At 38.5% G+C, this 10,930-nt stretch overlaps 1 protein-coding gene across 2 annotated transcripts; it reads right to left on the bottom strand.

The window, feature by feature from the left end:
- Nucleotides 1–392: 392 nt before the first annotated feature.
- On the bottom strand, nt 393–10,302 carry LOC113763561. Of its 2 annotated transcripts, none has more exons than XM_027307396.1 (7): nt 9,988–10,302; nt 9,272–9,655; nt 8,570–8,703; nt 2,640–2,708; nt 2,134–2,390; nt 1,499–1,719; nt 393–834 (listed from the first exon to the last, which is right to left on the bottom strand). In XM_027307396.1, the coding sequence occupies exons 2-7, from the start codon at nt 9,623–9,625 to the stop codon at nt 466–468; spliced, it is 1,404 nt and encodes a 467-aa protein (XP_027163197.1). In that variant the 5' UTR covers nt 9,626–9,655; nt 9,988–10,302; the 3' UTR covers nt 393–465. The 2 variants fall into 2 exon arrangements, with proteins under 2 accessions (XP_027163197.1, XP_027163198.1); XM_027307397.1 differs by having other exon boundaries at nt 9,272–9,650.
- Between the last annotated feature and the right edge of the window lie 628 nt (nt 10,303–10,930).

Here is a 10,930-nt window from a genome sequence, read left to right as displayed (position 1 = left end):
CAACCCTGTAATCAGGGACACGGACAATACTAGGATATTCAGACCACAGCCTCTCAGACTCGATCAGGCAAAATAGAGTTCGAAAAAAGTACAATTTCTAGAGATGCTGAACCATTGACGATGAAACTGACGGGTCGAGGAACCCAAAAGCTGCGAAGACAAGCCCAAAATAAAAAACCCAGCAAATCCTGCAGACGTTGCATGCAAGACGCGAACTTACCGTGTACTCCAATCTTTCGTGACAATTGAGCAACAAGAACTCAGCAATTTTGCTAGAACAATGAAAATTTGCCATTTTTACTTTCCAGTACGTTCTCAATTTCAAACATCTACTCGAGCAGAAGTGGAACTAAAACCAAAGAATCATGAATCCTCACCGTGCAAAAAAGATATCGGAGCTCCAAGAATGCATCATACTGAATCCGCACAAACTAGCACAAATCGTAAATTACATCAAAAACTTATTTATTTGGTCATTTGCTGGTACAAAAGTGAAAGCTTTTCCGGATAAAGTTTTTCGAGAATTACAAGAATAAGCATCAACAACATCAGCAGAACCATGATGACAGTCCTTTTCAACTGCTTCCTGTCCTCAGTGGTATCGGTGGAAGCGGGAAGATGCATATGTAGAGAATTATTAGCTACAAGTTCTGCTTCTGGCGGCATCAAAGCACTGTCTTCATCTCTATCCTGCACTCTGCGCGGGTCTGAACATCTTGAGCATGAGCAATTACCACCAAGAAAAGAGGGAACTGGCCGAAGGCATTGGCAGAGAATCTCCTGATAGTTCCCTCCTACAGTTCTTACTTTGCGCTGTGTGGCTGGTTTCAGAACCTGCACAGAGCATATTCCACATCAGGAACACTTTATTTACATTAGCAAAAAGAAATATAACCCAGTGCAATGCAGCATAGACAACATGATGCATAGATAAACAAAGCATAAGACATGAGCAAATGGCCTAACTGGCTTTCTGCTTATCTATGCATTACAAGTCATCGTTTTTAAAAGGCAATTGACCACTCAAATTCAGGAGGACAGTCATTGAAAGCGGAAGAGAAATATAGACCATGTAAAGTAAGGCATAACATATTGGCCTAAATTACTCTTTATTTATGAGAAATGAACAAAAAGAAACTACAGACAAGCTACATTCAATGGAGATATAAACCTCTTACAAATGGTCATGATGTTAGAAACAACAGCGACAACTTCTTCAAGTACCCAAAGAAGTATGTTTGACGTTGAAGGTAATCTCCTTTGGTTACTTCCATACACTAAATGATCATATGCAAGAAAGTTAAAAAGTACAATCCAATAGGTTCAAAACTGAAAGAGGTTCTTCTTAATGTAAAAATTCCAAATCTTCAAATCTGAGTGTTTTTCAGGATAGTTCATATGAATCAGGTCCTTCTAAGAGCTCGACATTCAAAATAATTATACAATGGCCACCAAACATGAGAGGAGATTTCATTTCTTCAAGCTTATAGCCACTTACTTGGAATAGTGCCTGTGTGATTACTCGAGCAAGTTGGGGAAGCCTTATTATTATCAAACTGCCAAGCCGGTTAGGGTAATGATCTTGCAGAAGTGTAGCACATGATCTCATCATGTGTATAGGAAATCCAAATGGAGAAAGCCCCTCACAGTCCATCAAAACCATAATCTGAGGTTGATCCACAGTAACCAAGTTCAAAACACCATGCTCTATCTGGGAAACTGAACGTTTGGTAGAACATCTAATTGTTGTTAACAAAAATACAAAAATGATACACCCACCAACATTAAATACTGAGACAATGAAAACATTTCAGAAACAGCATCCAGGAAACCCATATTATATGAACTGGCTAAATGCAAACAGACACATAATGGCCAACATTTTCTAAAACCAGCAATACATTTGCTTCCAAAATATAAATGGAAACTCTGTACATTTAACATTTATAACTACAATAACATGTATACAGAAATAAAATTATCTCAAAAAATGTTAATTTATGAAAAGAAGAACTGCATCTGAAGAATTTTGAGGCAATATGAAGCTATGATAAAATTAACAATTCAATGACCAAAGATCATTCTCAACTTTGAACAAATTTCATCAGCATTCAGCAAACATGAAACACATACCAACTGCTTTAATGAAAAGTGGCCTGTCATCAGATTGCAGATTGGAGCAAGCAAGTCCAAGGCGAATGATGAGGCAGGGTCGCCGCTCCGAATCGTGTCCATGCCAAAAGACCAAATGAGAAAAAGCCTCAAGTTCGTGGGGTGGAAAGAGCTTATAACTCTGCCTCCAATCAATTGTCTTCTTGACTGATGAAACCAACTTTGAAAAATCACCATTTACAGCAGCATAATATCTATGGAGTTCATCATCCCCAAGCCTGTTCAGACACATTTTCCAATGAATTATGCATGAAAACTGAGGTAAATGAATAATCAATTGCATAACCTTACTTAACAGAATCAAGCCAGAACATTATGCACACTAAGGCATAAAATCAAAATCATGAGATATGTGATTAAATCAAAATCATTCAGAGCCCTAAGGCATATAAACACTAGTTAGTAAAGCATAAAATAATATCCTTGTACTTTATTAAGGAGAATAGCCAAACATAATGTAACCATACCTTTCAGGTACTTCCATGCCATGCTTTCTCAGCTCCCTGCGGAGTTCTAGCAACCACTCTGCTGAGGAACTAGTCACAAACTTTATAATTAGCCAATAAACTGGAAAGGCTGTTAGTTAGAGGAAGATAAGTCATTCTGTAGCAAACATAAGAGAATCACAATATACGACAAGTTCACTAATATAATGGCATCCCAAAGATGTCTCATCCCATGTTGCATCATGCCATATAGGGAAGATAAGCCTACTGATACTCTGGAGCCAAAGGTGGACCTACCTGAGCAATCCAACAACTAGTAACCCCACAGCGTTCGACACAATAATATGTTCATACTCTACCTTAAAGGAAGTCCAGATCCATACTGTCTAAATTTAGTTGCATTACAGTCAGATGTCTTCAATAAATTGGATTAAACGATCATTCAAACAGGATTCAGAAGACCAAAAACTTGGTAAAAGCACAAGATGAACAACTGAATAACTCATTTCGACCATTACAATTTGGCCAATTCACTTTCCAATCTTTCAATTGTTTTCAGGAGTATGTGTTTTTATGCACAGGAAAAAGATTGGGACTTGTTACAGATTGTAGGCTGATTTGTAGGGATTAGATAGCTGATTTGTGGGGATTAGATAGTTACAGATGTAGGCTGATTTGTAGGGATTAGATAGCTGATTTGTAGGGATTAGATAAGTTACAGATTGTAGGCTGATCTGTAGGCTAAATAATAGGAACTAGATATGTCTATACTTGTATATATACCGTTATGATTGATGAATAAAAAGAAAGGAAAATTCATTCCCTTTTTCTGAGTTTAACATGGTATCAGAGCAGTTCTGTGTAGAGCAGTTCTGTTCATAAGTTTTTTTAAGAAAAAAAAAAAAAAATTTTCTGGGCTGTTGGGCGTGAGGGAGGCTGCTGCCATATTCAAGGTGCAGGCGTTAAAGGTTCCTCTAAAGACACCGCCAACTCAGGGAGGTACGTTTTTGGGTCAACATCGATCTAGGTGTGGGACCTGGCTACGACAGGTTCTCTTGTGGGTAATCTGTTATCTTGTTGAATTTTCTTAGCAATTATGTCTGACAAAAAGACTGGAGTTTCTGATATAGTTCCGTTGGTTTCAAAAATCACGGAACACAAATTAAATGGAATTAATTTTCTTGATTGGAACCATACTATTGAATTATATCTACTCAGTATTTCTATGGATGGTCATCTGACCGATGATCCACCTACGGATGACTCTAGACTGTCTTGGGTGAGAGAAGATGCTCGCTTGTATATACAAATTCGTAATTCTATTGATAGTGAGGTGGTGGGCCTGGTTACCCATTGTAAGACAGTGAAACAGTTAATGAACTATTTGCAGTTCTTATATTCGGGAAAAGGAAACTTCTCTCGTATCTATGATGTTTGCAAGGATTTTTACAGGGCAGATAAAGGAGATAAGTCTCTCACCAGTTATTTTATGGACTTCAAGAAAACATATGAAGAGCTCAATATGCTGCTTCCCTTCAGTATCAATGTGGAGGAACAACGGAATCAGCGAGAGAAGATGGCTGTTATGAGTTTTCTCGCCGGTCTTCCGTCTGAATTTGAGACTGCCAAATCTCAAATTCTTTCCGGATCAGAAATTTCCTGTCTAGAAGATGCTTTTCGAAGGATTCTTCGTACAGAGAATACGTTACCTGTTCTATCCACTCAGCCTAACAGTGTTCTTATTAGCCGTACTACCACATTTGATTCAGGAAGACAACACTACAAGAGTAGTGGCAACAGTAAGAGCATGGGGTCGGGGTCCAACAACTCTGATAAAATTACTGAAAATCGTGGAAAGGAGCAAGGAGAAATTGTATGTCACTACTGTCATAAACCAGGACATATCAAGCGGGACTGTCGAAAGCTACAGTATAAGAAAGCTCAATTTGCACATGTTGCATCTAGTTCTGAGACCTCTGAAAAGTCTGTTACAATCTCTGCAGATGAGTATGCCAGATTGACTCAGTTTCACGAAACAGTGAAACAGCCATCCGGTCGTGTTACTGCACTTGTTGAGACAGGTAAACCCAATACATGCCTTGTTTCCTCTTCTCCAAAATGGGTCATTGATTCTGGTGCTACAGATCACATGACAGGTAATCCCAATTTACTTTCTAACTTTCAGCCACATAAATCTATCACTCCTGTTACTTTAGCCGATGGTTCAACATCCAGTGTTATTGGGTCTGGAACCACTAAACCTACATCATCTCTCCATTTGTCATCTGTTCTGAGTCTACCACGACTATCGTTTAATCTGATTTCTGTCAGCAAACTTACTCGTGCCCTTAATTGTTGTGTCTCATTTTTTCCTGGTTCTTGTGTATTTCAGGATCTCATGACGAAGAAGATTATTGGTAAGGGACATGAGTCTGACGGTCTCTACATTCTTGATACACAGAAACCAGGGTCTATAGCCTGTGCTGGAACAGTCTCTCCTCTTGAAGAACACTGTCGATTGGGTCATCCTTCGCTTTCTATGTTAAAGCAACTTTGTCCTCAGCTTTCGAACATTACTTCATTAGATTGTGAGTCGTGTCAGTTTGCTAAACACCATCGTCTTAGTTCTAGTCCTAGAATCAATAAACGAGCTACTGCTCCCTTTGAGTTAGTCCATTCCGATGTTTGGGGTCCTTGTCCGGTGACTTCTAAAACTGGTTTCAGATATTTTGTTACCTTTGTTGATGATTATTCTAGAATGACATGGCTTTATTTGATGAAAAATCGCTCAGAATTATTCTTTCACTTTTCTTCCTTTTGTGCTGAAATACGAACCCAATTTGGTAAACCAGTACAAATTTTAAGAAGTGATAATGCAAAAGAATATGTTTCAGGAAATTTTCAGAAATACATGCTTGAGCAGGGTATTCTCCATCAAACTTCTTGCGTTGACACCCCTTCTCAAAATGGGGTTGCTGAGAGAAAGAATAGACATCTTCTTGAAACTTCTCGAGCCTTGTTATTTCAAATGAAGGTTTCTAAATGCTTCTGGGCTGATGCTGTATCTACTGCTTGTTTTCTAATCAATCGTATGCCTTCCTCTGTTTTATCTGGTAATACTCCTTTACACACTCTATTCCCGAATAGACAATTGTTTCCTATAGAACCAAAGATATTCGGGTGTACTTGTTTTGTTCGGGATGTTCGTCCTCAAGTTACAAAACTTGATCCTAAGTCCTTAAAGTGTATATTCCTGGGTTATTCCCGTGTACAAAAAGGGTATCGTTGTTATTGTCCTAGTCTTGGTAAGTATCTTGTGTCTGCCGATGTCACTTTTTTGGAACAAACACCTTTCTCCTCATCTTCAGGTTCTGTGAGTCCGGGGGAGGATGATGATTTGTTAATCTATAGTGTCATACCAAATTTGGATTCGCCTCCCTCTACACCAGTTAAGCCTCCCATCAAATACACCTACTCGCGTCGCCCACATCTGCCCAGTTCTGACTTGGTCCTGGAGTCTCCAACATCATGTCCTGATGAACCAGTATCTTCGTCATCAGATCCGACTACCAATGATGATCTTGATCTCCCTATTGCTCAAAGAAAAGGTAAACGTGCATGTACTTATCCAATCTCTTCAGTTGTTTCCTACAATCATTTGTCTTCCTCTTCTCGTGCTTTTCTTACATCCCTAGACACTATTTCTGTACCCAAAACTGTTCAAGAGGCATTAGCTCATTCCGGATGGCGGAATGCTATGATTGAGGAAATGAATGCTCTAGATGTCAATGGTACGTGGACTTTAGTTACCCTACCTGCAGGTAAACGAGCTATTGGATGTAAATGGGTGTTTACGGTCAAAATGAATCCTGATGGTTCCATTTCTCGATTGAAAGCTAGACTTGTTGCTAAAGGATATGCTCAGACTTATGGCGTGGACTATCATGATACTTTTTCTCCTGTAGCTAAACTTGCTTCTATCAGGTTATTTATCTCCCTTGCAGCAGCTTATGACTGGCCTCTGCATCAATTAGACATCAAGAATGCCTTTCTTCATGGTGATCTTCAGGAGGAGGTCTATATGGAGCAACCACCAGGTTTTGTTGCTCCAGGGGAGTATGGGAAAGTCTGTCGTCTGAACAAATCTCTATATGGTCTGAAACAGAGTCCTCGGGCTTGGTTTGGAAAATTTAGCCAAGCTCTTGAAAAGTTTGGGATGCAAAAGAGCAAGTCCGATCATTCTGTTTTCTATAAACAATCTCATGGGGGTATTATTCTGTTAGTTGTATATGTGGATGATATTGTCATCACAGGTAGTGACCCTAGAGGAATTTCGTCTCTGAAGTCCTTTCTTACTACTCAGTTCCATACCCAAGACTTGGGGATGTTAAAGTATTTCTTGGGAGTTGAAGTTAGCAGGAGTAAGAAAGGAATCTTCCTATCTCAGAGGAAGTATGTGCTTGATTTACTGATGGAGTCGGGAAAATTGGGTGCTAAACCATGTAGTACCCCAATGGTTCCTAATTTACAGTTAACCAAAGAAGGTGAGTTGTTTGCAGATCCTGAGAGGTATAGAAGACTTATTGGAAAGTTGAATTATCTTACTGTGACACGTCCTGATATTGCTTATTCAGTGAGTGTGCTGAGCCAGTACATGTCATCACCAACTATTGACCATTGGAAAGCAGCAGAACAAGTTTTACACTATTTAAAAGGTGCTCCTGGACGTGGTATCCTATATGGCAATTATGGTCATACTAGGATCGAATGTTTCTCAGATTCTGATTGGGCAGGGTGTAAGGAAGATAGGAGATCTACTTCAGGATATTGTGTTTTTGTTGGGGGAAATTTGGTTTCATGGAAGAGTAAGAAACAGAATGTAGTCTCACGATCAAGTGCAGAAGCTGAATACAGAGCTATGGCAAAGTCTGTGTGTGAAATCATATGGGTATATCAGCTCCTGAGTGAAGTAGGAATTAAGGTCTCGGTACCTGCAAAGCTACGATGTGATAATCAAGCTGCACTTCACATTGCTTCTAATCCAGTCTTTCATGAACGAACGAAACATATTGAGATTGATTGTCACTTCATTCGTGAAAAGATCCAACAGGGTTTGATCACTACAGGTTATGTGAAGACTGGGGAACAATTAGGTGATATATTCACAAAATCTCTTAACAGGGTCCGTACTGATTATCTATGTAACAAGTTGGGCATGATTGATATCTATGCTCCAACTTGAGGGGGAGTGTTACAGATTGTAGGCTGATTTGTAGGGATTAGATAGCTGATTTGTGGGGATTAGATAGTTACAGATGTAGGCTGATTTGTAGGGATTAGATAGCTGATTTGTAGGGATTAGATAAGTTACAGATTGTAGGCTGATCTGTAGGCTAAATAATAGGAACTAGATATGTCTATACTTGTATATATACCGTTATGATTGATGAATAAAAAGAAAGGAAAATTCATTCCCTTTTTCTGAGTTTAACAGGACTAAATGACTCTAGCTTTCCTCTTGTAGCCACTTTCATTGGCAGACATATATCAACAATTGCCTATCATCATTACTTGTTCACATCCAATGACTGATGTAATGTTTCTCCATCAGAACACGGTTGATAATTTGTGAAACAAACATTAGCATATATTTCACGCGCAGCTGTGGCAAGTTTGAATCTTCTACACATGTTAATAGCAAACATAGAGGCCCGGCCAACTCCAAAGGAAAATGCAGGGTAGGAACGGGAAATTAGAGAAAACAAAGATTGCCATATTGGATAAGCGACAATTCTTCAGGGACATAACAAAATTGAAAAAAAATGGCATTAACAACAAAGAAGGGAGTACTATTAATGCCTTTCAACATATCAAAATTTTTGTCATAAACATCAGCAAAGTTCACAATTAAGTTAGACTTCAATCATGCCAAAAAGTGCATCTAAAGTTACCTAGTGTCTGGCCTTGGCATTTGGGAAGATGCATCTTGAATTTCATTACTGTCATTTAAGGATTCTGTTGAATATCCAGGTTGATCAGAGAAAAGTGTTGAAATTGAGAGAACTAACATTGGCCTGGACAATTTCTAGCAGAAAAAACACAGCATTACTATCAAAAGAAATTCTAGATAAAAATTGAAACACAAAGTAAATAACATAAATGTAGGAAAAAAGACAGGAAAAAAAAAGCCACAGGAAATTCTATAGACTGCATTGAATCAAGTCTTTGTTCATGTATAACAATTTCAGATTGACGACTGATCTGCCATTGCTGGTAGTTAAAAATTGATATTTGTTTCTTTAATTTTCTCCAGTATGCTACGGGCAAGGACAAAAGGAATATGACATGAGCCTATATGGATGAGACATGTAGCTTCTTATTAAAAGAAATCAGTAAAGAAACTTGTCAAGTCAAACTAGTTAAATGCTTTCTTTTATCCCTTCTTTCTTTGTATTCAAGCGTGTAGTAAATGATGCCCATAACAAATAAATAAATATGTTTAGAACAGAAGTGAATGCAGTTGAAGCTGGTGAAAATGTACAAAACACCAAGCCTATACCAAGGATCATAAACTACCATGTGTAAATAGGGTCCAACCATCCAGGCAATTCATTATCAAAAAAATCAAGTAACAGCAACTGCAGCAAACCAACCTTTGAATGTTTACCCAATCCCTTAAAAGGTTGCCACCTTTGTAGCCACTTAAATGGCGGATAACACAGGATCTGCAATGCCTGAAGAGCACGCCAAACAAAGGGACACTTGGCTTTTGAAAACCTTCTCACAACCTCTAATGCAGCAGTAGTTACTAAAAACACCATTATATCACCAGCAACCCCACTGCCCTGTATCTGCTGTTTCACCGAAGTTATGCATTTCAAAGCCTTCTGTGACAACACTTTTGAGGCTGCAAAAGCTGAGTGAGTTATTGATTGCTTTTTACTACATATAGCCCTCCTCGCTTCAAGAATTCTATCCGAATTAGATGCCCGTAAAGAGTCTCCCATGATGTGATTTAAGCAGGTCCTTTAGCTACCCTTCAACCAACAAACAACATGCCAATTAGCACATCAATTTCCAAACAATCGTAATAGCAAATTGTATAGCTATTAGCAATTGCGTTTAACAGGAAAAAGAGCATATAAGGTAGGAGATAACATAAGATTATTAATCAAAAGATATCTTAAAGAAGTTTAAATTAAAAGGAAACAAAACCACACAAATATATTCTATACATAAAAACAACTGTCGTCATCAAACCAAACTTAAGAAGGGAAAAAATTATGCACAAAAAAAAAGAACTTTCTGTTCTAATATCCTAGGGAAGAGAATTAGAACAATGAGCCGAGAACAAGGGAACTAAGCTTACCTGGAACGAGAACAAGCTCTTACGTGCAACAAGAACAAGTTCGGCCTTTGATCGAGAGTATTAAATCATAGCAACCGCAATTAAAGGATAATTGTACAAAAATAAAATAAAATCCGTAGGTTTTCTTGGACCGGTGATGGTATGAAAAGGCTTTAAAAGAGTACTGGAAATGTGATGAGTTGGGTATGGGAGCGGAAAAAAAGTAGGTCGGTGGGGAGAGGGTTTTGGACTTTTGGATGTGGATGATTTGAAAGACGGCCGGAGTTGGGTCGAAGTTTAGTGGTGCTACATTGAAACTTTGGAGGAAGACACGAGAAACGTAGTGGGAATGGAACAGAAAGGGACAGGTAATGGAGGGAATGAAACACGTGATTTGCACCTCCCAGTCTGAAGCGACTAGCCAATATTCGGCTGCCCAGTCCGTCGTAGGCTTTTTTGTTTTAGGCTGTGTATAGTCGAAGCCTGAAACTAGAATTACTTGAAATATGCTTTCATCAACGGTTTCAGTGGCCCAATGCCGTATGACCATGGGACTGGGCCTTTAACAATATCCTACACGAGCCAGTACTACCTCTCCGTTCGATTTTTTAATCTCTCCTCTCTTTCTTTTTTTTTCTACTACTTCTTATTTGTAAGGTTCAAAGTTTCTCCATAAACAAACAATATATATATATATAGAGAGAGAGAGAGAGAAAAGAACAAACATAATACAACAACCAAAACAAAGAAGAGGCTATTGGTCATCATTAGAGATTTTATTGAGCCTGTACATGTGAGTTTTTTTTCCCATTTTTTTGGGAGAGATTCATATTATTTCAGGATAGAGGAGAAAATACAAAAAAAAAAAAAAAATCATCAGTAAGTACCCCTCTTTCCGCTTTGTGTCAATGAAGTAGTAATCTCACACAATTATTGCATAACTCCATTTATGTCAGTGCAGTTG

Source organism: Coffea eugenioides, chromosome 2 (genome assembly GCF_003713205.1).
Source record: "Coffea eugenioides isolate CCC68of chromosome 2, Ceug_1.0, whole genome shotgun sequence".
NCBI classification, from domain to species: Eukaryota; Viridiplantae; Streptophyta; class Magnoliopsida; order Gentianales; family Rubiaceae; genus Coffea; species Coffea eugenioides.
The sequence above is the reverse complement of the archived record's forward strand: the minus strand, read 5'-3'. Positions and strand labels throughout refer to the sequence as shown.

Bases quoted from the DNA above. Each gene is read 5' to 3' on its own strand.
- LOC113763561 (XM_027307396.1), bottom strand. From the start codon at position 9,625: ATGGGAGACTCTTTACGGGCATCTAATTCGGATAGAATTCTTGAAGCG. The intron at 8,704-9,271 runs GTTGGTTTGCTG...TTTTTCTGCTAG, and splicing joins GATTGGGTAAACATTCAAAG to AAATTGTCCAGGCCAATGTT. The intron at 2,391-2,639 runs GTATGGTTACAT...GTGTCTGAACAG, and splicing joins GGCATGGAAGTACCTGAAAG to GCTTGGGGATGATGAACTCC.